The sequence below is a fragment of the Eutrigla gurnardus genome (assembly GCF_963514095.1).
Source record: "Eutrigla gurnardus genome assembly, chromosome: 1".
NCBI lineage: Eukaryota > Metazoa > Chordata > Actinopteri > Perciformes > Triglidae > Eutrigla > Eutrigla gurnardus.
This window is the reverse complement of record NC_139915.1, coordinates 28,140,080-28,165,545: the sequence shown is the minus strand read 5'-3', so window position 1 is coordinate 28,165,545 and position 25,466 is coordinate 28,140,080. Positions and strand designations below refer to the sequence as shown.

At 41.1% G+C, this 25,466-nt stretch overlaps 1 protein-coding gene across 1 annotated transcript in view; it reads right to left on the bottom strand.

The window, feature by feature from the left end:
• The window catches only part of trip4 (thyroid hormone receptor interactor 4), a 68,315-nt gene that overhangs the window by 16,549 nt on the left and 26,300 nt on the right, over positions 1-25,466 (bottom strand). Inside the window, exon 12 of the mRNA XM_084008242.1 lies at positions 23,210-23,312. Within this exon, the coding sequence (XP_083864368.1) occupies positions 23,210-23,312 (103 nt within the window). The remainder of the gene's footprint in view (positions 1-23,209; positions 23,313-25,466) is intronic.

The window sequence follows — 25,466 nt, the reverse complement described above, 5'->3', positions numbered from 1 at the left end:
GGCTGTCTGCAGAGTGAGAGGATGAAAAAAAGAAAAAATGCTGATGGGCCTGTCAAATGTCAGCATACATCCTGTCAACTGATGGTTTAGGAAAATAGTGAGGTAGGAATGTGAATCTGTGAGAAATAGTGCATGTGTGTCAAAGTGTAAGTGTATGCTTGTTATTGCATGTGTGTAGGTTGGGGGAGGGGAGCAAAGGAAGCAGCAACGCAGTGGACAAGCTCCTTGGCATGCCAGAGGCACGATGACATTGATCCAGCAGACCTCTCTCCATCAGTCTCCCTGACAGAGGTAACTGGATTGTTCATAAAAATGGAAATTGAGCCGTGTGATTCTCATGCACGCTGCCAGACAACCGGCACACAGATGAATTCGTACGACGATAAATGCACCCGCACATGGGTGTGCATTAATAAGGTGCAGCTTCCCAAAGAAGGGTACAAACATAAATATAATTATATATGATTAATATTACGCCCAACAATTTAGGGGAAGCAATGGTTGCTGGGTCACATGCAGCGTCCTCCACCAGTGCAGCTCCTCTGTTGTTCAGGCAAAGACCCACTTTAAACAGATGCAGAGCAAATAAACCCGAGGCAGCCTGGGGGGGACGGGGGAGGGGGGACGACACAGGGTGAAGGAAGTTAAGCCCTCTGCTGATTAACCGTTTGCTGTCACGTGTGTTGTGATCATACTCAAAGAGGCTAACGTTGCGAGCGTGCGTGGGTGGCTGCGGAGGTGGGTGGGGTTGATAATTACTGCAAATATGCCACAACATGTAATTAGCTCTCTCATACGCGTTGTTTGTTAGCCTAGCAGCCATCTTTGTCACACGTTAATTACACACATGCACTGTAGGCACGTGACAAACGCTCAGCCGCGCAGACACCGAAGCCCTTTCATCATTTAAAAAAAAAAAAAAAAAAAAAAGCTGTGGCAGGCCCGGGTTACTTGTTCCTGTTTGTTTCATCGCAAAGTCATAGCAGATGATTTCCCCAGCTTTCTCTCCCTATAAACCATCGGGAACACGGAAGCGTTCAGTGCTCTGCTCCTACTTTAGTGTTTCATCAATGTGGACAAACTTAGAAATCATCAATCTCTAAAAATAGCTTGATACTTAATCAATTTAGCTCACCCACTGTTTGTCTCCATCAGCAATGAAGCAGGCTTAGCTGTGCGGAAGCAGATGCTATTGATTTTTTTTTTTTTTTTGAAGAGTGGGGGAGCAGGGAGGCACAGAGGAGGTACGGCTAATGATGGAAATTTTCAGAGTGACTCCATGCTTTTACAGGGCGCCGTGTTAATGGCGGCTTCGGCGTGACGAGCTGGACGCGGTGTAACCTTCAGAAAAAGGCATCGACGCCGGCTTCAGGCAACATCGGCAGCGAGGGGTCGGATATACACACAGGTTTATAATTGGAGCTGCGTATTCCAATCTTGTCTGGGTCTAAGCTGAGCATGACGGAGGCACTGATTTACTTCACACTGCTAATAAGATGCACTGTTGTCTCTGTTTGCTTTAACGTGTAAATATTGATGTAGTTCGTGAGGAGAGGCGGCCATACGAGAGATGAGCCCAAAACAAAGGAGGCTGCATGTGGTTTCTGTTGAAATGTCCTGACATTTTATTATCAAGTGGAATGGTATATGATACGCGTGAAATAACAGAAGTGAAATTTAAAAAAGTAATTTGAGATTTTAGCCCAGCGTCAAGACGTTAAAGCGGCCAAGAATGTGTTTTGGCTGAGAGGCGTGGCCGCAATCATAAAAATGACACATTTGTGGTGAATTTGAATGCCTACATAAATATAATTTAAGTTTGTCTCTGTCACATAAAATCATTTCTGCTAGACTGCACTGAAAATCCAAATTGATTTGAGCAATCTACGATGATGCATTGTGGGTAAAAAAAAGAGTAAATAAATTACTGAAGCAGAGGAGAGGGGTAATATTCAAAGAAAAAAAACTTGGCTAAAACCTGAGATTAAAGTGGTGCATTTATGAGAAAAATAGTGACACATGAGAAAAAAAAGTTTTTGTTCTGTAATTACTTCACATTTCCTAATTGCTGCAAAAACTGAAACAAATTAAACAACTGAAAATATACGATACAAACCGGTCCGATACTGATTCAAATGCTGGATTGGGGATAGGTGACAATATCTATCTGGTATCGAATACCATTATATCAATCAATAAGGATTCTGCACATTTACATCTACGTATTTGTTTTATTGACATTTGGTTTATCCAAGTTAAAAAGTGGATGTTTAAGTCAAACCTGATTAATCTGTTATCTGACACATTTAAACACTGGTATCAGTCCTAAGTATTGGCCGATACTCAAAGACCAGGTATCTATATCAGGACTGAACAAGTTGGTTTGTTGCATCCCTACAAAAGACATTTACAAGCATGCTTACAACATCTACTGATGACTATGACTGCAAACTGCACCCCAGGGATTTTGCATTCCAACTTTCCCAGAGAAGTCCTTAATGGCCTCAGCGTCAACAATAGCGTCCTTGTGCGTTCAGCCAACAGCTGACATTTGCTGTAATTGCAGCTTCTGTCAATTACAACACAAGGCAAGTGAAAACGCAAACCACAGCAAGACCTGCTGTAATCTAACAGCTTGATTTTACTCAATTAAATGTCATAATTGGCACTCTACTGTGGAATATTCTGCAACATTTTGGCAGAATTTGCAAAACTCATTCATACACAAAACGGATTTAATAATGCAGGACATCATGTTGTAACTGATTCAATTCAGATCAACTATTTTAACCTGACAAAACACAAATCCTCTTGTTGATGCTCTCCTACGTTTTGTTTATTCTGCTCTCTGTTGCAAAAATACGGCAGCATCACGGCGTTAAATATTTTGAAGATAACAGTCACTACGCTTTTTCCATGTGGTATCTCTCATAGAGGTTAAGAGAGAGAGAGGGAGAGCCATCAGCAGGGTGCTGGCCTACAGATCTGCTTGTAAAGTGGGTCAACTATGCTCCTGGAGAGCTTAACAAGCTGCTGGAGGAATAGGGCAGCACACTTGATAATTAGCAAGAGGAGGAAGGCATGTTAGAGGAAGAGAGGGGGGTGCAGGAAGAGGTGGAGTACAGATGAGAAATGTGTGGGTTGTGAGGCGGCTGGACTAGCGAGATACAGCCAGAGGTACTTTAATATCAGACGATTTCAGTGTTGTGCTCTGTATGTTTCCCACCTTGCTTTTATAGTTTAAAGCTATTTCTTGGGATTGGATTAGTGTGTTAATATTCTATTCTATACTTCCCTCTCAGACTGCATTCATTCTGTTCCTTGCACAAACCTAATGTCCCTCCAGACATTAATAATATCTAATGTCCTTCTTCCGTTCATCCGTCAAGAGATTTAAACTCACATTGCCAACGATTTCATTGTGGACTATTTTCCTTCCACTGTAGAGACGCCGTGAAAGTGGTTCTGTTTCACGTTTGTTTTGAAATAATTAGGCCAACAGATGAAGGTGGAAGATTTGACAGAAGCAAAGTGTTTCTAGCTGATTTTGACCTTTTCAGGCAGCACAGCTGTTTGATGCGAGTGCAGTCTGAGAAGGAAAGCAGTTTGAGAGGCAATCGTTTTCATGTTTGCTTCGGTAATTCTTCTTTTATTCTCTAAACTGAGGTCTATTCCTTCATCTAAATTGGCTGGTTTCCCTCTCTCATTTTTTGGCATTCAGTCAACAGGAGATGACACACTTTTAATTCGAAAACAAGATCCAAGACTAATTAAGATGAATGATTAAAATGAGTTTGATGATGTTTATTTCAGGTTTTTTAACACTATAAAGAGAAAACAAACACTAATATTGCAACTGTTGCGATGCTTTACGGGAATACCCTTTGGTTTTTCTCTCATGGAGGAATGTTATGGAACTTGGTTGGTTAGGATGTGATTTGTTGGGGATTCGTCTGTGGTACCAGAGTGAAGTTAATCCGCTTTCAGAGACCTAACAACTGGCTTAACAACTTGTGCTCGGATGATTCTTGCTCGCTGCGTTGGAAGGAGCTTCAAACTCGCTACAATGAAAATGTGGAAGGAACGAGTTATGGAAAAGATGCTGGGAAGACTGAACATGGTTAAAGAAAAGTGGGACCGTTTTAGAGATTTAAACTTTGGATGGTTTAGTACATTATTATGACATCTCTATTGAACTCAAATAATGATCTTTCTCCTATCAATATTGGTTTGGTTACCTGTCTAGCTACGTCTTCTTTCTTTGTGAATAATAATATGATAAAAGTCAATAAAACCAAAAATAGAAATAACTGTTTTAGTGATGACCTGTCCAATCAAACAGCAACAACACTTGAATTGCTTTCTCTGACTCATTCATAGTCACTGACAGAAAGAAAACTCAAATATATAAAAGTCCCGTTACAAACGATACATGAACCGGCTTCTTTCCCGTAGAAAAATCTCCCAGTGTTGTTGGCTTCTATCCGCTCCCAGCCATCGGTAATCTGGCTATTTCCACAGCCGAGGGAGAAAGATGACTTCCTAACACCACTGTAAGCAGAAGGGCTCAGCTGGAGCTGATACGTGTCTGTGTGGCTCTTGTGTCTGTCTATATTTATGTGTCCTCTCCTGAAAGCTCAGGTGCTCTCGGGCGAAGTGTGAAGAGGGTTATGTGAGGCAGGGAGAGAGAGAGAGAGAGGGAGAGAGATAAAGACTTAAGAGCTCATACAGTGAAAAGCTACAGAGCCAGTTGAAGCGAGAGGAAGAAGACAGTATAACTTCCATCCTCCCTGGTGTAAGCTGAAGAGACCACACTGCCTCCGTCCCTGCAGAGAGTCAATTCCAGAGTCACATTCTCCATCTTCACCGTTTCCCCGAAGGGCTCATTTGCCTCCACTATCCTCAGGCAATATATAGATTATTGCTTTGCTACTGATGCTGCGCTACAGACTCCGACCATCCAGCACGTGTGTAATCGAGCTGCAGCCACTGGCTGGATGAATCCATTTGTTGATGGATAGATAGAATAGTAGTTGGCAAATATTTTTTGATAACCGTTTGGATCGATTTCTAAGACACATCCATAAGTGCGTTTTTATTTTTATTTTTAGACGTTACTGCTAATTGAAAACGTTTGTGCTTTGGGCGGTTGCATAAAAACAACACATTTGATGAAGTCACCTTGGGCTCCGGGATATTGTGAAGGGCATTTTTAGATGTTTTGTAATGTTTTATAGACCAAACCATTAAATCGAGAGAAAAGTCTGCGAATAATTGTCAAGTTCAATCGAGTTCAAGTACACATATCTTTGTTTTATTGTATTTATGTGTGCAAGCAAAAGGTCTTTCATCGCATTGGAAGCATTGATCTAAAGACTGCAATAGATGTGTTCATTTTCTCATTTCTGTGTCTGTGTGCCGAGGCTCCGATACGGAACCCCATGGGGAGTAGGCAATCTCACGTGAAAAAGCCCTTTCAAGTGCGCTGCTACTCAGTACACATATTTCACAATTAAATCTGTGAGGAAAGAGGGAAAAAATGCTAATATTAAGCGGCCAGTGGCTGCTAGGAAGAGCTCGATGAATGCCGGCTTTATTGTGCTCGAATCATTCACTCTGGTGTTCCTCTCTTGTTGCCTGGCGTTGAGAAAATTGTGAATATGTTTGACAGCTGGCTAACTCTGTAAGCCTGCTTAATGAACCTGACCCGCGGGTCAGACAGATTTTCTGAGTGCGATCAGCCGTTTTGGACCCAGTTGTGGTTCGAATCACGCCGAGCCAAACTGTCTTTGACCTTTGCACTAATCGCCTAATGTGCTTTTGGCAGTGTTATGGATAGAACTGTGGAGAAACAAAACAGGCGGAATAAAACGCCATGGGTGTCTTGAAAAATTAAAATATCATCCTAAACTCATACTGAAAGCTACGATAGACAGTCACAAATAATGATGAACTGATCGATTGTTTATTAATTTGCGCCCTTAAGCGTCAGAAAACAGAAGCATTACAATATCCTAAAGCCCAATGCAACATCATCAAATATCTTGTTTTGAACAACCTAAAACCCCCAAGAATATCCCATTAACTATAAGGTGACACCAAGAAAGTAGTTCATTTTCACATGTGAGCCCCTGGAACCATCTTTCAATCAGCTAATCAATTAATTAACTAATTGTTGCAACTCTACTTCCTGTTGTTTAAGGAGGGACAATGCATATATATAGCAATATTAGTTATTCTCTCATAATTCTACAAAGTAAGGTAGGCAAACACACTAAATCCTACTCACTTTTGCACACGAGCAACTGAAAAAGTCAAATCATTTTCTCAGTAAATAACTGAATCCCCGGCACTGACCCGTTGCAATCCAATTCAAACCACGTCTCAAAAGGAGGCTCATGGTACAGTATCCCCTTTACAAGCCGCTGCCTTCTGCAAGTCTTGCCGAGCTGTTTTTCATCCCTCGTAATATTCTTGAGCATCATCCAAGAAGAATTATGTCTTCGGCCATGAAAAAGAAATAGTCTCTACACTCGGGGTTGTGCATTCTTTGTCGTTTATCTGGCAACCCACACACAGTAAAGCATACACTCTCGTAATCTACATTTCACATCTGACAGGTTTGTGTGTTGTTTACACAGACGGTGCATATGGCACATGGGAGGTAACCTCAGCACTTACAGCCATCATGAACACCGCTCACTCCCGGTGCACAATTGTGACCGTAACAAGGCTCCATCTCTCCTGAAAGACTCTCCATCATATTTATCTTTTATCTCCTTGTGTATTTTTGCACCTTCAAATCACCTAAACATATAATTGCATACCATCATTTCAAGAAAAAAAAACATTTGTCTCTGACAGCTAAAGATAAACTAAATGACACCCTGCTATCACGGCGTACAGTAGAAGACATCGCAGAACATTACAGATATGCTGTGGATGCCTCACAGGAACCCTGGAGTTTTCACTGAAGCAAAACTGATGTAGATCAAGCTGAGTGGGTCCAAGAGGCTTACGGGCAAGTCTAACCATATGCCAGTTGAAGCGATATGTTTTTTTTATCTTGTTATTCTTCAACAAAAGGATAAGCATAATCCCTCTCATACACACAATTCATGTGAGCACACAAACAATCCACTGACTACCGCTGCAATATATACACTTGTTCCCTCTCTACCATTTTCCCCTTCTCCGCCTCCCATCCACTCATGTTCTAGTTCGTCCAACTCAAAACAAGCCACTCACTCGATCTACTTCACAGCATCTTTGCCTGGACGACAAACAAAGAAAAATATATATAACTATAAAGATGGATGAGACAAACTGGTCAGATCAACAGAAGAAGACTTAAGTCTGCGGAGAAGGAGCCCCGACAGGATGTAGGACATTTCTCCACTAATTAATACAAATCAACTCAAAATCAAAACGGACATTAGAATGCAACAACGACAATTGCTCTGAATAAAATTAGAAAATAACAAAACACCAGGGATGGTCTACCAGCCGAGTGTAATAAGGTCGACAGAGATGATCTGGTTCCAGCACTCCTCCAGTCCTTTAATTGGACACTTGAGAAAACATCTCTTCCAATTTAAAGTGATGATTACAGTTTTCAAAAAAGAGCAAAAACTACATGCCACGTATTTCATATAGAATAAATGATGTTCTAAAGTAGGCTAAATGGTGCGTATCTGTTATGTCTGAAAACTAACAATCAATGCATGGGGAATCCAAATACCATTTCATATATTGTCGTCATATTCGGGAATAATAAATTAAATGCTGCAGTCTTGAAGTTTTGTGAATATCTGAGGGTTTTTGAACCATTTGAATTTCCTTAAAACTCGATTAAAAGCATCAAATGGAATAAACTCAGCCATTCCTGCCAGAATTAAAATAAACTGATGTTTTGAAACGATCCGCCAATGAGGGGGTCTCTTTTGTAACATGCGCTTTTTGCTCTTTACATAAAACTTTTGGCATATAGAGGAAAATACAGGGAATTCTAATCAATAAAGCACATTTAAAGTTGGACAGTATTCTGATGACATAATGCTATATGTTTGCAACCACATATCTGAACTATATGAAAGGTAACACAGAAAACATTTCTCTTACTTTACTATACACACCTAGTTTGAATTCAGTGGAAAGCAACTTTGTACATAATATTTATGTGATTAATGATTTAGTATCTATCTATGACACCTTAAGTTTGTTTTTGCAGGAAACGCGGGGCCGTCCCAGTTAAATTTGGTGTAGTCTTTATTTGCTTTCAGCCCATTCAGCTCAGGTTAGATCTTTGGTGGGTTGTGAAGTCATTTCACATGACTATTTGATGGACTGATAATGCAAAAATGTTTGGGAAATAAAGCGTGGTACAGCCGAGAAGAGAAACACCAATCACAACTCTGGCATTTATTAACTAAACTACAGCAGCTTGGCGAAAGCTCCTTTTAGAATCATATTTTATAAAGTTTTCCCTTAGAGGGCATGAATGAATATTTTACAATCCTAGCGAGAGACTGGCGCTTCAGTGATTCATGAAGTGTGCTTTTACTTTTTTCTCTCTCAGTGGTTTGGCTGCAATCAGCTACTTGTAACCTGGTAGGAGGGCAATCAAGAGGGATTGAAAATGTTTACCAAGTTGGCAGCATTCGAACTAGGAGTATAGTTAAGCTCATATGCGTGCATGTATTTCACTTTCAAAGAGACGAGGTTGCTGTAAAAAGGGTGGTTTGGATGTGCTTCCCAGTAAAAAGAAAGAAAAAATGTTCCAAAACAATAACAGAAATACTCCTTGTACTCACCTCAGGGCTGTAATGTGCAGTATATTGCTATTGTTTGATCTTTGTTTTTGTGTCCGACCAGAGAGCACACACAGTCAGCTCTGCAGAACGTTCACTGTTGCTCAATAATCCATTTACTTGCCTTTGCTATTGGCGTGACTGTAATTTTAATCACATGGGCGGCAGGGAGATAAATGGGGAGCTGCGCACTGAAAGCTGCCTGATGGTGACGTGGGTTGAAATTGAGTAATGATTCCACACTTGTTGCGTTAATCAGGAATCATCTGGTTATCTATGGCGATGGGGAAGGGAAAGGTGAGCGAGATTGAAGTTACAGCTCCCACTTCGCATTTCCCTCCTAGAAATGTCAAACAGGAATACAGAGCCCTTAAACTCGATGATGGACTGATCGAACCTCTCTAATCATTTTGACCAGCGATAAGATGACAGAGCAGATTTATTTTCATTACAGAGAGGCAATATCTTTCTTCCTGAATAAATTGTCAGCCAATTTAGATTTTGAGTGAGAAATCTTCACCATCTTGATACTTAGTGCATTTGACAATAACTCCAAAAAATGTTGATTTTTATCTTTTTTCTTCGCAAAAGTAGCACATCGGTATTATTATTTTTTCATGAATGAACTCTAAAATTTGGAACAGACTGCACTTGGTTCAAGTTTTGTCAGTTTCCCTTTTTGCCCATGAGATCTTGTAGCATGACACTGTGTGTGCAGTGATGTAGCCACTCTCCAAGAGAATTGTCCGTATGCCACAGTGAGCCGTATTACCATATCGCCATCTTTACAGGCAGCTTCTTCCCCCCTACAAACCATTACTTGCTGCCTCGCCTCATTAGCATTGCAAATAGGACCTAAAGCAAGAACAGTGATGGCAGCGGCAGCAGCAGCAGAGGAAATAGGACAGAATTAACAAATTATGTAAGAAGCGTGGAAAGAAGGGAAGGAACAGAGTGTAGCAACAAGGAGGTGGGTGACGACGAGGAGGTGTCAAGTGCATATTACAAATCTGATTATACCGTAAGCTTGACATTCATAGATGCCATCCATTTCAACCAAAGCCATACATCGTTTTGAGGAGATTTATGTCCAAGCCGTTGATCCAAACAGCTAGAACAACCTTCCATAGGACCTGAGAGGAGCTGGAAATATTTATATCTTAAAAACCCATCTTAGTCTGGATTTTATGGAGTGTTTTATGACCGTGGCAGTTATATTATTATTTACTTAAACCACTATAATTTAACATCAACTAAAATACTCATTTATATTTTACTATTGTTAATGTCCCAATTTTTGTCCGTTGCTTGTAGAGCACTTTTTAGTGCATTTAAAAGATGCTATACGAATAAAGTTTGACTGATTGATGTTTAGAGAGTCTTCTACCGCAAGGTCCTGCAACCCTCAGGCATTTAAATGCAGAATTTAATCTATATCTGGACCCTGAGACAAATTCACAGTTTCTCCACTTTTTCTACATAATTAAGCAATTTAAAGACATTTTCATGGCCAAAAGTTGACCTTACAACTCAGGGAAGCACAATTCTGCATGCTCCAAAGTCACATTAGTAATGCTACACTTCACACAAGTCTATGCAATCATAAGCAATTTTAACAACCAACAAGTAATTGAACAGCAGCTTCTCCTTAAGGCTAAAATGTTATTGCTGATCAAAGTTCTTTAGTGAGCAACAATCACACCACAAATGACTTATTAATTAGCATAAACTATTCATTAAACTAGAAATAACTTTCTAAATGAGTCAGCTTTAGAACTGATTTTGAAAAGTGTCTGGCTGTTTCACTCTGCATGAAGTCTTTGTGCTAAGCCAAGCTAATTGAATCCAAAGTATTTAATTGCCGACTTAATTATTACAATAACTGATAAAAATTGATTGTCAAAACTACGAAAATCAGACAGTTTGTAAAGAAAACGTAAACAAACAACAAATGTCCATCCAGTCTTATTTTAGGTTTTTAAATAAGGTTGCTATTCCAATCAAGCCACTCTGAGCTGCGATCCTGAAAGAGCCGTACTACAGGGGACCAATGTTGGCAGAACTGAATGAGTGCACGTACCGGCGGGTAATGGACTCTGAGAAATGCTGTAATGAAACAGTACAGCGAAAGAGGCCAGAAGGAAGAAAAGGGCAGGCCGTGATATAAGTGCCACTACTCATCATCTGGTAAAGTCAAGGTCAGGACCGCGTGTGGTCTCGTGGTATTTCTGTTCCGCTTTTAAAGAAACCCAGTTGGCTGGGACAGCCTCAAACCCACTGCCCTTTATTCCCGCTGCCTTCTTCAGACAGCCGTGAGACAACAGAAAGCTTAAACATATTAAAACACCACCCTCAGCCATGTGCAATAACCAAAACCATCCGTTTTGTATTTTTTTGCTTAGTAACTGGAAATCGTTTCATGGCAAAGTCCTTTAAATGGCTTCATCAGAGACTGTAACAATGCCAGTGAATGTTGTCCCTCTTTTTTTGTGGCTGAACTTAATTGCTTGTGACATGCAATGAGACAGGGGGTCCTCTCCGAATCAGCCCAGCAATTATGCGGTGCGTCCGCCGGTCTGGTTTGTGCGGCGTGTCCGCCTTAAATGCGGACGCCGCCCTCACAGTGGTGGGCAGGCCCGACTCGGATGCGTTTGGCACCGTGGCTGCAGGTCCGCTCCACACTCGGAGGGGGTAACACAAGGAGCCCTATAGTGCGGTAATGCAATATTCATGGCGGGGTGTGAGCAGAGCAGTTAAACACAGCAGAGTTTGTTAAGGAGACCTTCCAACCTTCTATCGGGGAGCAGCTGCTGCTCGGGCTCGGCTCCCCTCTCCACAGCCGAGCCTCCTCGCTCAAGCATTGTCTCTTTCTTCCGCCGCCCTCCCCTGTTTCCCCTCTCCGCTGCCTCTCACTCAACCATTAATTTTTAATCACAACTTAAATGGCTGCCTTGGCTGCGGCTGTGGGGGCAGCGAGTCAAGGGCTCTTGCCTCTGGTTACAAAGTAGGAAATAAATTTGAAGAGATCAAGCTAAACACACAGGGAGGGAAGAGGGCTGACTCGGGAGAAACGCACAGGGAGGGGAAAAAAATATCAACTTGCTGCCCCGTACAGCTTAATTAGAATTTCAACTCTTTCATCTTGGACTTTCCATTGCGGCCGCTACGGAAAATTGAGATCAAATTAAGATAAAAAGCTGGATTTTTGTGAGTTGTTTTTTTTTTCCCCGGTGGGGAGAATGAGGTAGATGCTCAGATTTGACAAAAATGGCCGACGTTGACATATGGGAGAGTTTTTAAACAATTAAACAGCAACAATTAATCTTTTAAGTGATTCCCCCCCACCCCCCCAAAAAATGCCCAAAATTAAATGGTTCCAGTTTATTCATTATGTGGATTTTCTGCTTTTCTTTGTCATGTTTGATACTTAACTCTACATTTTGGGATTTTACACTATTAGTCTGACAAAACAAGCAATTTGAGAACTTCAGCTAGGACTTGACTATTTTACAATAATTTCTGACATTTTATAGACCAATGAATCAATCAAGTAATTGAGGAAAATAATCAGCAAATTAATTGGAAATCAATATAATTGTTAGTTTCAGCCGAAAATGACATGAAATCTTTTCAAAAACCACCAAAATACTGAGAGTGTAAGTAAATGCAGCTCACCGGGGGGGAGTATATAAAATGTTGAACCACTCATTCATGCAGAACAAGGTTGTGTGGATGTTGTCAGCGAGGTGGCGGCACTCAGGTTTTCCCCCTGCATTATTTATTTTCCGTATTGGGGTGGTCTGACCCGCTCTTGTAATGAGAACTAGAGTCACGGTCTGTTTGGAGTCCCGGGGCAACGCCGCGCAACCGTGTCCCTGGATCACTGCTCAACCACACAGGCCTCCACACAGCCGCTGTTTGCTCAGACTTCACTCGGACTGTAAAAGTCAAGCCTTGTTGACACATCTGTGCTGTCTCTCCCCGAGGCTAATGGCTATTGCATCTGTCTGCTTCTTTTCAGCGAGAGAGGAAAACTACAAGAAATCAAATGCTCTTTTGAAAACAGGCAAAGTGAAAACACTGACAGCTGACGGAAAGCTGACAGCCTCCTCTGAGGGGAATTACCGCTGTTGATCTTCCTCACAAGCGCAGTGAGGTGATTACAGAGTTTAGACGTGTTTTCCAAAGAGACGTCGACGGCCTTGTGGCGGCAGCGTGTCAATGTTTAGACTTTTCACAGGTCACTCTTTACATTGTGACGTAATGTCCTAGTTTTTCTGAAGTGTTGCCCCAACGCAAACATAATTACTTTTTCACAGCTACAACTGCTACGGAGCAGGTTGAAACATGGAATATGTGTATAATATGTGAACTCGTTCAGCACATATACAGCTTATGGATTAAAAATCGAATAAACTAGCGCGCCTATGTGGGTACAGCATATGCCATAAAACCGCAAATGCACTCTGTTAAATGAATTGAATTTCCATTATTTCCTTTTCATTGGTTTAGTAAATATTGCTAAATTGAAATACTGATATCAAGATGATGCTTTGATTTCATTCTGAAATATGGCAAACATTTGTATAGAAACACATTCTTGTAGACAGAAAAAAAACCAGACTGATTCATTTTGTAGTTTTGTCTTTGTTTTTTTATCCATAGTAATCCTTTACTCGCAATGCAATCGGTAGGTTGGGCCAGTGTAAAAATGTTCTAACTGATTTGACATGAAGCCAGTTTGATTATGGCTATAAATCATCAGTTATATGCTGACATATGGCAATGGTTGTGTAATCCTGTATCTCAACACTTGAAGGAAGGTGCCAGTAGCAGTAAAGTAATGCAATGAAGTCATAAATCAAGTTCAGTTAAGGCTAAAGATATAACGCAGAAGGTTCATTTTGGGTTCAGGTTCAAAGTGGTAGTGTTTTCGAGCATTAGAGTCAGTTTGCGATTAATTGACCAATCGTTTAATCTCTAACAGGTAGTTTATGATGTGGCTGATAAACAACAATAAAGTGTACAGTACAGAAATGTTGAAGATGATGTGGATGTTTGATGTTGACACTGACGTCCATACAAAGTTCGTGATGGAGGATAAATTAAGTGAGTGTCCCTCACTAATGAACTAGTAACACATGTAATTAGTTCATTAGGGTTACAATCCTTTCAAAAGACAAAAACGATTGCTCATGTAATGCATTTATGTGGGAAAAAAATATTGAAACTGTCAAATATCAGTATCGGAATTAATTAAAACTTGGTTTCCATCAAAGTAAACAAGGAACTGACATTTTTATGGCGGAGTATACATGTCTTCAAATGTGGCAGCACCACATACATCCACTGAGATATCGACGTCTGTCCAATTCTCTCCCTTGAGCGAATATCTTCCATTTTGGCACCAACGTCCCCTTGGATTCAAAGATGAACTGATTGCAAATTGGTGGTTAAAGGTCACTGTGACCTCACAAAACACTCTTTTGGCCATTACTCATGAATGCATACACTGATTATGACAATTCCACACAGTTTTCTAATAGGATAAAAGGACGAATATTGGACTGACATGGATGTAAACCGCAACACGACTGGTTGGTGAAGCCATACAACCTGGCAACAAACCCCCAAGTGTACAATGTACTTCACATTCGAGGGAAAAAACAACTAATGATCATTTTATAACCACATTAAGTGACTCATCGGCCATGTCTAGTTTAACATCCCTCACCTCCTTCAGCTTCTTAAACTGTGTAAATAATCCACCAATTGATCCTCGATTCCTAAACTGACAAATTAACAAAATCAAGGCAGCAGGCTAGCAGCTAGCAGACCTCTCCCAATCAGTCGAACACACACAAGTAATCTCTCACTAATCAAGGACATCGATCACATTGCAAAGCACATCTGTCTGCATCCCCCCCCTTTCTCAGTGCCGACCCAGATTGATTACTCTGACAGGTTTGCGATGGAGACAAAGACGGGGGAAGAGAAAGGGTGGACAAAACAGAGGAAAATAAAAGGAAGGTTAAGAAGCCGGTCACAAAAGAGACAAGGCTGAGTATGTTACAATATCTTTCTCCATTTGCAAATATGTCATCTGTGCTTGAGAAGTACATATTTATAATTCACACAAGAATTCTAGTCTCAAAAGTCAAGCCAGTATAAGTGCGGTTTATGTGCCTCCATTCATGTAAGCTGACCCATATAAATAGAGAATGTGGGACCACAGAAGAAACTGTGCTGTGCGCTTGCTGCTCTGAGAGGAGATGAGTAGCGTTTAAATGCTCAAACCGTGGATCAGGATGGACTGAGAATGAATGCTGTGAACTCTATAAAGCCTCAGGTAAGAATGAAAACAACTACTTATGATGGGCCCAAGCCTGCATGTGAAACAAGTTGGTCTTCTTCTCCCAGTAAAAAAAAAAAGACGATCATTTGTACTGTGGTAATAATGTGGTTCCAAAGCCGATGTTTTTTTAAAAATCCACCGGGTGCATGAAACGGGCATTTCTCTCCGTGCTACACTTTCATCACCAGTATATCTATGAAGACTAAATCAATTTTAGCCTCAGGACTATTACCCTCACAGGCATCATCCGAAAAACTGGGTTGTGCAACAATACGGTAACATCTATATCTATAACAAAGCACACAGAAGGCTTCTCACGCAATCACAGTGTAAATAAATGCATTCATCACACAGATATCCGCTCAAAGCAGAGCAGCATGCAGACATGTGCATATGCATATGCTCTGTAACACATGATAATTGCATCACGTTAAATAACAACTGTACGGAATCCACAGAAAGCACGGCATTCATGCGGTAAACGTGACACTCATGAAAGCGCTGGCACGTCAAATGCTGATTGATATGGATTTGGTAATGGTGACTGATAAAGGCAACAATGCTTGGTTGAGATAAGGAAAGACAAATCTATTGCGACAACAAAGAGCAATTTCTTTACACGGGCTTTTCACCCTTTACTGAGACGGAAAACGGAGAGGTTTCATTACCAAGGGCAGCTGATAAAAAACCTCGGGGCTCAAGCGCAATCAAATACTACACAAAGGTCTCAGGCAGCAAAGCGTGTCTCTGTCAAAGCTACACGGTACTACAAAAAAAATATTACTTCAGTGGTATCAAATGTATCAAAATCTGCATCTGATACGCATCAAAACATAAAAGATAACCATGGGCTACAGCGCTTAGGCCAGATTTTTGTTATTCAAGCAAGTGCATCAAGATTAATATGAGGATAAAGCAAAAAAAAAAAAAGGGTTCAATCTAGTGTATCTTGAAATGTTTTGACATCCTTGAACAAAATCTTAGATCCCCACCTGGATCGGCACTAACAACGGTTCGCTTGCTCTTTCACCAAATTTTATCATAATCTGACACGCTGTTGAGATATGCTGATGACTCCATTACCTCCGTGTCAAAGGTAGAAATTAATTCTCTCATAAAAGACACATGTTGTGCTTTCTTTGTATGCAATGGAAACGTGCGAGTCGTTCTCTACCAAAGCTGTGATTGAGGTGAAAGGACACGGACAGTTTTATTAAAACGTTTTGCATTTTCTTCATGTATCACACAGAGGGGTCTTAAGGGTAACTGCAGATTAAGGCTCACGGAGAAGCCTCCCAAAATCTCAGCAACGCCCTTTGCGTCATGCAAGCTGATCGTTGGTACAAGTATTAGAGAAAAAAGGCAAGAAAACATCTCCAAACACCCCGTCTGCACGTTCTCCTGCATGCAGCCCGGAGGAGCATGTTTCAGCCTGTCTGCAAACACGGGTGTGCTCACACATTATTGTTCAATTCTGTACAGTATGGATGAAATGCACGCAGCCACATGGATGCAGTAATTTGTCCTTAAGGGAGTACAGTATGTCAAATACAAGGTTACAGCATGTTCTTTCCATTCAATGAAAAATACAATTTTCTTAACAATACTGTATTTGTTACAGATTGATCTAGTTTCCAGCGACTGCAGCTCAGCATGCAGGCGTGTTGTCATTGACTCTGTAAGGACAAGCGCATCTAGTATGGCAAAGTTTATTGCTCGGGGCTCCCTCTTACTCCCATGCCTGTGTGCTCTGGTCTCTGCTCAACAGCTCAGCTCTCTCCTCTCTTCTCCTCTCCCCATTAACCGGCTGACAGATCAGTAATAAACACAGCCTGTCACCTTCAAGGCCTGCCTCTCATTTACTAGAGAACACATGAAACCCCGCTCTCTCTATCTCTCCCTCTCTCGCTCGCTCGCCTTCCCTTCATCCGCTGGGCTCATTGGAGCTGAAACCTGATTTTTTTTTTGGCCCCAGCCGCCTCCGAGGCAGCACATTCTCCCCTGCACCCAGATAGTCCTGAAAAAGGCATGAATATTAAATGGAAAATCCATGAATAAATAATCAAAAAAAGGACTTCCGTCGCTCTAACCTCTTTCTGTCTCCCGGCAGTAGATGACAGAGAAGAGCGCAGGGGAGAAATAGAGGAGACCAAAAAAATAAATAAAATAAAAAATCATGACCACCTCAGGAGAGAAGGTGGACATTTGTTAGGTAATTGGCTTCCTCTATTTGCAATCCCATGGTGCTGCGATTTCACACATAAAACAAAGAGGTAATCAGAAGGTAAAAGCGCAGCCGATGGTTATTGGAGCAAAATTGAACTGCAATATTTTCACTCGTGTTTATTTCCATACATGGTGCAACCTGAGGGATAAAAACCATACATATTGCAACGGCTTGATAATGTATGCGTTGGGAAACGCAAATGATGTTGAAAAGAGTGCAATGTGAAAATGCGATGTGTATAAGGGATACGCCGTTGAATGCATGGCAAATAAATAAAGAGAATCATTTATATGTAATATACACTCACTAGCCCCTCGGCACGTGGCTCTTACACAGGAACAAGTAAATATAGATTATTTTTGCTTCAAGCTATTCCCAGAAGGGTGCTTGATGTGTATTGTACTGGATTTCAGTAGCCTGCATTTTTTAACAGAGCGCTTGCAGATAAATCATGAGACAAGGATACAGTAGCTACTGGAGAATTAGTGACTATGTGTTACTGCTGGATTATATGCGTTTGTGTGGATTAGCGTTATGTCTACTGTCAATTGCAGTTCCAATGTCATCCACTAATCATTAGCATGACGAGTCACTTAAACAAACAAATGTGAGCATTAGAATTAGTACTAGAAGGTGAAACTTTTAAGATATCAGACCTTTTCTTGACACTATTTATGGCAGCCAATCTTTAATTAATGCAGTATTTAGGATATTTCATTGTAACTCTTGCACGTGCACAACGTAAATAAGGCATGCATGTGATCCAGCGTTATTGTATAAGTTCTATCTCATTGATATCAATTACTTGTTGTTGCCTCTGGGTTGTTTTTTGTTGTAAAGCCATCACAGTAAGCACAGTGTAAGGTGTCTTCAATGCTATTTCCTAAAAAAAAGGCACATTATTAATGGATTTCTTTATTATAAACAACATGAGTTTCTTTGGCTGCACTGTTAACGGATTCTAAAGAACTAGCTGGTCAAGGATTGCTGTAGTAGTGAACTTGCCGTTACCACCAGTGCTGTGGTCACTGATTTGCTACCAACCAGCACTGAAGTCTTCAGGAATAATCACTTTAAGCAATATTGATAAAAACAAACCAGGTTGAACTCAGACTAAGCTCACAAAACATGAGCAATTATAGCTTAATTTTGTTTTGCTTTTGTTCCAAAATTAAAAAGATAACAACAGGGAGAAGAGACATAAACAATGCCCTCTAACTCAACTGTGGCAAATTGGTGCAATTGGTCTATAATTACCCAGCCCATTGTTTTTTTGAGCTCGACAATATTCTACTAACAACCTTGTACGTTTAAGCAATTTGTTTTTGCCGGATGACAGCCACATCCAACTGGCGAAAATGAAAAGAACCTTCATCTGAAGAACGTTTTTATATTGTTTAAATTTGCTGAAATGTGATGTACACGGGAATCGATTAAGAAGAGGAAGAAAATTATGTGGGTGCCTTGGGCAGGGGGGAACTACTTTGTTGACCTTGAGGTCCTCTGAAACGACTCCAGTCTCCAGCGATTCTGAGATATGTATGTGTCAAAGAATTACGCGAGAAGAGATAAAAAGATCTCATAATGACCCGAAGCTGGAGTGGAATTTCTCATCTTAGCAATTATATCCATGACTTCCTTCCCTGTAGTTGGATCAAAACCTGAGCGAAAGAGAGTTCTTTTGTATCTGCTGGAGAGCCATCAGAGTGACTAATCTTTATAGAAAAAGATAAGCCAGTACTCACAAAGCACTCCCTGAATTCATATGTAATATCACAAGAGTTATACGTGCAGCGCCAAACCTGAGCGAGGAGCTTGGAACGACCTCTTCTGCACTAGAAGCTGTTATAGGACGTTCTGTTTGGTTTCTACAATGAATAAATCTTTATACAGCAAATGCATTACAAAGCTGTAGTATTTTTTATCAGTAAAACATTTCCCACCACAGCATTACTTTGAAGCCTGCGAAATTATCCCAAGATGGAACGAAAGGCATCAGATGCCTTGAGCTCATCAACCATCATTTTGAGTACTTGAACTGTTGCTCTCCTTTGACTAATTCAGTGCTTCAGTCAGTTGAATATGGGAGTGCTTATACAAGAGATTTTCCTTCTTGCTGGTTGAGCACTCTTTAAACAAGGCTTTAAGCCATTTGATTCACTCACGGAACATTACTTTGGGTATCCACCTTCATGCTTGGAGGCAATAGGATTTTAATTCTTCGGAGGCATCATAATAGGAAGGTCAAACATAATTCTCAGGTTACCTAATGCTTTGTTCCACAGAACAGCGAGCAGCAGCTTCATGCTGGCGCAGCAACAACAGCACGATGTTCAACAATTTAAGTTGATCAAACGTTCTACGAAAACTTAGAAAAATCAGAATTTAGCCTAAATATATTTGGTTTAAGATGACAAATGGGACGTAACGGTAAATGTTACATTATATATTGCACTGATTACAGTAGTTTGAGCACATATCTTTGCCACACCATGGGATCTAGGTGACTCTATTCATAAATCTAAACATATTTGGTAATTATAATGCCACCAACTGCTTTGACGTTCAGTATGAGAGATCTGAGTCATGAATCCCTGCATGCTGCAAGATAATGAACTGTAACCGAGGTAAAGGCACCTATCCGTTAGGGCCGATGGGGGTAATTATGTTTTATATAATTTAATATGTTTGCATCTTTAGGATCCGTGGATCAGGATGTATGCACACATCTATGTACACACTAGCTGTGTGTACACAGCCACATCATACAGGAGGATGTCAGCGCTATTTAAAACATGCTCGCTATAAGGAAGAGAAAAAAGGAAATGGGGGCTCATGTCAGAGAGCCAAATAGCTTTCAACACAGCCAGACTGACCTTCAGCTTACACAGAAGTGCACACACACACACACAGATACAAATGTTCACAGGATGTGACCATAAACCATAATGCACATGCCTTATTATGGGGAATGAGCCTTGGCTGTGTGCCATTTTAAATGTCACAGACTCCTCCACAGGGTAATGACTGATCAACCTGCATCTAGCACAGCATTGCATGTTATCTACAAAGCCAACTGTAAAAACTGTCTGGTGAGAGAGGCACCATCACATCATTTGATGATTGCCAAATGCTTCCAATAATGTTCATCCATACGAGGGTGTGCTCTCTTTCCCTTGCTTTCCAGCCTCCGTGCTGTAATACGCTGCTACGCTGCCAGTAAAGCGAGGAGTCTGCTGGGAGAACTGCTGAACCTTCAAGAAACGAGGGGCCAGACTGCAGCATCATGCAGCTCTCAGCTCATTTGTTTGGCTTTGCCAGTCAGACGAATTAAAACAATTCCCACTCATATAAAAAACGTAAGCAGCTGCAAATGATCGAGCACAAATTGCAGAAAAGTTTAAAAAAAAAGGTGACAAAGCAAAAATAAACCTCTTGCAAAGCAATTACCCCCGAAAATACTTCTCATTGTTGATTGGCAAACAGATTAATGAAGAATGAAATTTAAGGAAAAGTGATTGTAATGGATGGGGATTACAGTGCCTATGTGTCAGCATGTGAACTGCATGTATGTCTTAAATAGACCCGGGAGAACTAGCTGTTGCCAGGGTAACAGCTAAGGCGATGTGAATAAATAATATACAAGAAAAGCCCGGACCAAAATCCCAGCTAACGTTTGACAACATGATATTTTTGTAATGTCACGGCTCATTAGTTTGTTACCGGCTAATATTTATCAGGGCTCCCACTTTTACACAACGTGAGTGCAGAATTTGCTTAATGAAAGAATCAATTACAGCAGCCACACGATACAATTTCTACACATATTTTTAGACTACCTATCTACCACATTGATGAACTCACTAATGAAAAGAAACAGCAATTGTGCATTTGACGTAATAAAGAGTCTGCTGAAAGGAAAAGGAGGAAAAAGACAGGAAGCTGGAGCCTTTTCCCTGCTCATTGTGATGAGGCATGAGATGGCCGGCAATGCCAGTGACAAGTGGATCTTGTCGATGTAAGCTGCTGGGGGAGCAAAAAATACTTGTGCTAAGCCCCCCTGAGTAAGATGAGCGGCAATGCCTTGACCCGTGAGATGCAGTGGGAATTGAGGTGGAAGAGAGGGGGCGAGAGAGCAAGAGAGTGAGATAGTGAAAAGCTAGCTGGTGACAGAAGAATAAGGCAGGCTGGACCGTGTATGTCCAGTGGATCAGGATAACGGACTCAAATACCGGGCTAAAGTTTGCAGCGGGGAGCATGTCGCGATCAATGCACACTACGTGACAAAAGAGCGCAATGTATGCCGTACTGTACACAAAGGTAGAATGTGTATTATAAATAGGAGATAGCCCATTTGACTCAAAAGGTGGGGAAGTAACTTGGTATGATGGAACCCTAACACCAGAAATATTTCACAGCTTCTTGAATTACATGTCGCCCTCCACTCACTGTACAGAATTAACTGTTCCATTCTTGAGGTTATATCAATGCTCTTGCATGTGACTTTGTTGCACTATATAAGGGTTTCGTGTTTATTAACGATACACAATCGTGTGACAGTGTGAGAGTATGTTTGGATGAGAACAATATCCAATTACACGTGTGAGAGCCGGAGCTGGAACAAAGGCTGGAAGACTGTATCGTACCATTAAATCTCCTTGCAGGCAATGACATGTCATGACATGTCACTGGTTCAGAGTCAAAGTACTTGAAGACAATGGTGGGATGGTTTCTTCATGGATGGTATAAATGGTCAACATTTTAATTACTGGAACTGGAAACGAAACCGGCTGCAGGTACTATAACAATACAATTTACTACGAGCAACAAAAGCATATTTATCTCACCGCAGATAGAAGGTAAGCTGCTGATTCATAAAACCGCGAGCTACTGTAGGTTTAAATAATGTAGGTGCGGCATTCCCTACAGCGCTCTGTGCCTACGACAGCAAACCTGCCTCCAACGATGTGTCAGCATGTTTCGTCAAGTTCAGCCTTTTATTCAAGACCATGTTAATCACAGTCAGAATGAAAGGGATAAACTATTTAAGACTTTCACTCTGAATCTAGTGTAGCAGAAAAGCACAAACACGTTGAAGACATCTAAAACAGGGACGAAGACTTCAACAGTATTTTCAGTCAACATTAGTTATCAAATTCAAGACATTTCTTAAGTCTCAAACCCTGGAGAACAACATTGTTTCCTGGTTAGGTCTGTGTGAAAACCTTTTCCCTTATTTTCACAGAAATGGAGATAAAGTCATCATATCTGTGTGAGTAAGACACAGCTCTCGCTACATTTCTACCTTCATTCACTCAAAAAGCTTTCTCCGTCAATCGAGAAAGATCTGAAAGACGCACAGCTGCATAAACAATCCTCTCAAATCTTTAGAGGGTTTTGAAATATTAACAAAAGAGCTTGCAGGTACATCATTTTTGCAGCAGCAACTATGGCAGCAAAGGGGAAATATATTTGAGTCCTATTATAAATCACACAATACAGCAACAACATTGCACATCCAGGCCTGCCTTGTCCCCAAGGCAACCTGACAGCAAAATCCTTTACAGATGGCTCTCAAGGAGGATCTGTACACGCGTTTGTGGGAGATCACTTTGTGCTTTTGTGTGTGTGTTTGATTTTGTTTAGTTAATGAACATATAGTAATCAGACACCGTGCTTAGCATTATCAGTCTTTTGTAGGTCCATTTTTGTATGCGTGGAGAAAGCTGATTTTTTTAAAGAGAAAAAAAAGCCTTTGTTGGCTCAGGCTAATTTCAACCACTCCACTTTCCATTACATGAAAGAAGAAGGACTTACAGATCTTGTGCTTCCCTTTCATGGGGAATTTCACCAGCAGCTCCTGGGGGTTAGTGCAGATGAAGACGAATGGGGAAGCAGACTCCTCACAGGTATCAGGGAACTGCAGGGGGGGTAGGGCGAAAAGGAAGGAAAGGACAATTTAGCATCATCTTACACAGAGTGCAGAACCGCGGCCAGCTTGTGCACAGAATATGGTAAATCTCACGATGCCCGGCATCGCCGCTATGAATCATTCAGCTGTGTGTCTGTTTATGCACCTACATCAAGCGAAGAAATGCTCTCCATGCCTGATGTAACTACATGCCCTCACAGCAACTGATAGTTATGAGTCTCTCTGGGTGTTTACGCGCTATAATTCCACAACTAATGATGCAGTTGCTAATGAGAGCAAGCACGCCACCAAGGAGCAGCAAAGATGAGAAGAAACAAAAATGTATTACAATCAGCACCCGAATCCAAAACGTCCAAATACTTTTTTTTAGGTCCGATATACACACCGTCAAACAGGCAAGAATCACTGGGATAAAATCGTGAAGAGCACGTGTGAAATATTTATGTGATCGTCTGGTAATTACATAAAGAATTGTTAACTTCCAACATGTCATAACTTATTAAAAGCATACCTCTAAATCTGTGGAAATGCGTGACATTTAACCACATCCGTGACACATTAATGCATACCATATAACATGCCATCCCTCACCCCTGTGACGGAGAGGATGTTTTACAGCACATAATTGACAGCAGCTCACAGCGTATCTCTCTCTCTCCCTCTCTCTCTCCCTCCCTGTGTTATTGATTGGTCTCTCAGGTGAGAGTATGGAATTGACTGACACGGTGACAAAGGAGTCATCTTTCCCATCACTGGCAGCCAACGGCTCGCGGCTCATCCAATTTCCTCCAGAGCTATCAGATAGTGCCCATGATTGCATCTAGCCAGCCAGGAAGCGGCTCTTTTCATGACAGCATGCTTTTTTCTACCCCCCCTCTCTCCCGCCACCCTCCCATCTCTTATTCACAGTCTCTCTATCTCCCTCAAAGGAGCACTGAAGGTTGTGACAAATTTGGGGCTTTTAAGGGAAATCAACAGAGTCTGTAGCCCATCTGTACGGCCCCTGACAAACTGGGGAGAGATGATAGAGATGTTTATTTCAGATTGCAGTCCACGTCGACTTGAGTGTAATACACCGGTGAGTGATAAAATATGTAAACACTCAAAGTTGTTAGACATTGATGGGGACCCTGAAAGAGCCCCTTGATTCCTGCTTCCAAACTGCACAGTGATTCCAATTAAATTATTCCTCCCAGTCAAGTAGGCCGCCTCCAAGATAGAACATTCTCCCGACAGCCCTTGAACAGAACAGCATGTGATTTAATAGGGGTTAAATGAGATGAAGGTTGTTTGTCCGGGAATGTGGTGTTGTGGGATAAGGCTGGCAAACGTTCTGCATTTTTCTTATTGTCATCAAATCCCTAAAAAAAAAACATGAAAGGTGTCATGTGGAGTTTTGCAAGCATAACAACCAACAACCATAGTTTCTGTTTACATTCCACATTAAACCAACGCAAACATCAGAATGTTGTTTGCTGATTTCTGAGCAGTGTTCAAAACAATCTCCCCCATGAAACTGAAATTAGCACTCTGCAACTTTCCTCACAAACAGACCCCAGGCAATTCAGATTGACAGCCACACCTCCTCCATTCTAGTGTTGAACTCCCGGAACCCCACAGGGCCATGTGCTCAGCCCCCTCTTGTTCACGGTGTACACCCGCGACTGCTACCCTCAACAGGAAAAGAACTCTGTTGTGAAGCTCTCAGGTGACACTAGTGTCATCGACGAGATTAAAAACAACAATGAGACTTCATATAGAGAGGTAATCAACAATCTGACAGAGTGGTGCTCAAATAAACGACCTGCTCAACGTCGGTAAAACTCAAGGAGCTGATTGATGATATGAGTAAAAAGGTGGTGTAGACTCACAACCCTGTCTGTATCAGTGGAGGGGAGGTGAACCGGGATAACGGACTTAAGTTTCTGGGAATCTGATAGATACGTAGAAACTCAAATTTCTCTTCAAATATGGTCAAATGCTGTTAAATCAACTATTGTCTTAAACTGATTACAGAGAAATATATTTTCTCAACAATTTCACTTTAAACTGTAATGTTAATTTTGTTCTTCTTAATTAAATGAGGAAAATATTAAGTACTTTTGAGTACAAAAATAGGCTTGACCATGTGATTATTTCCTA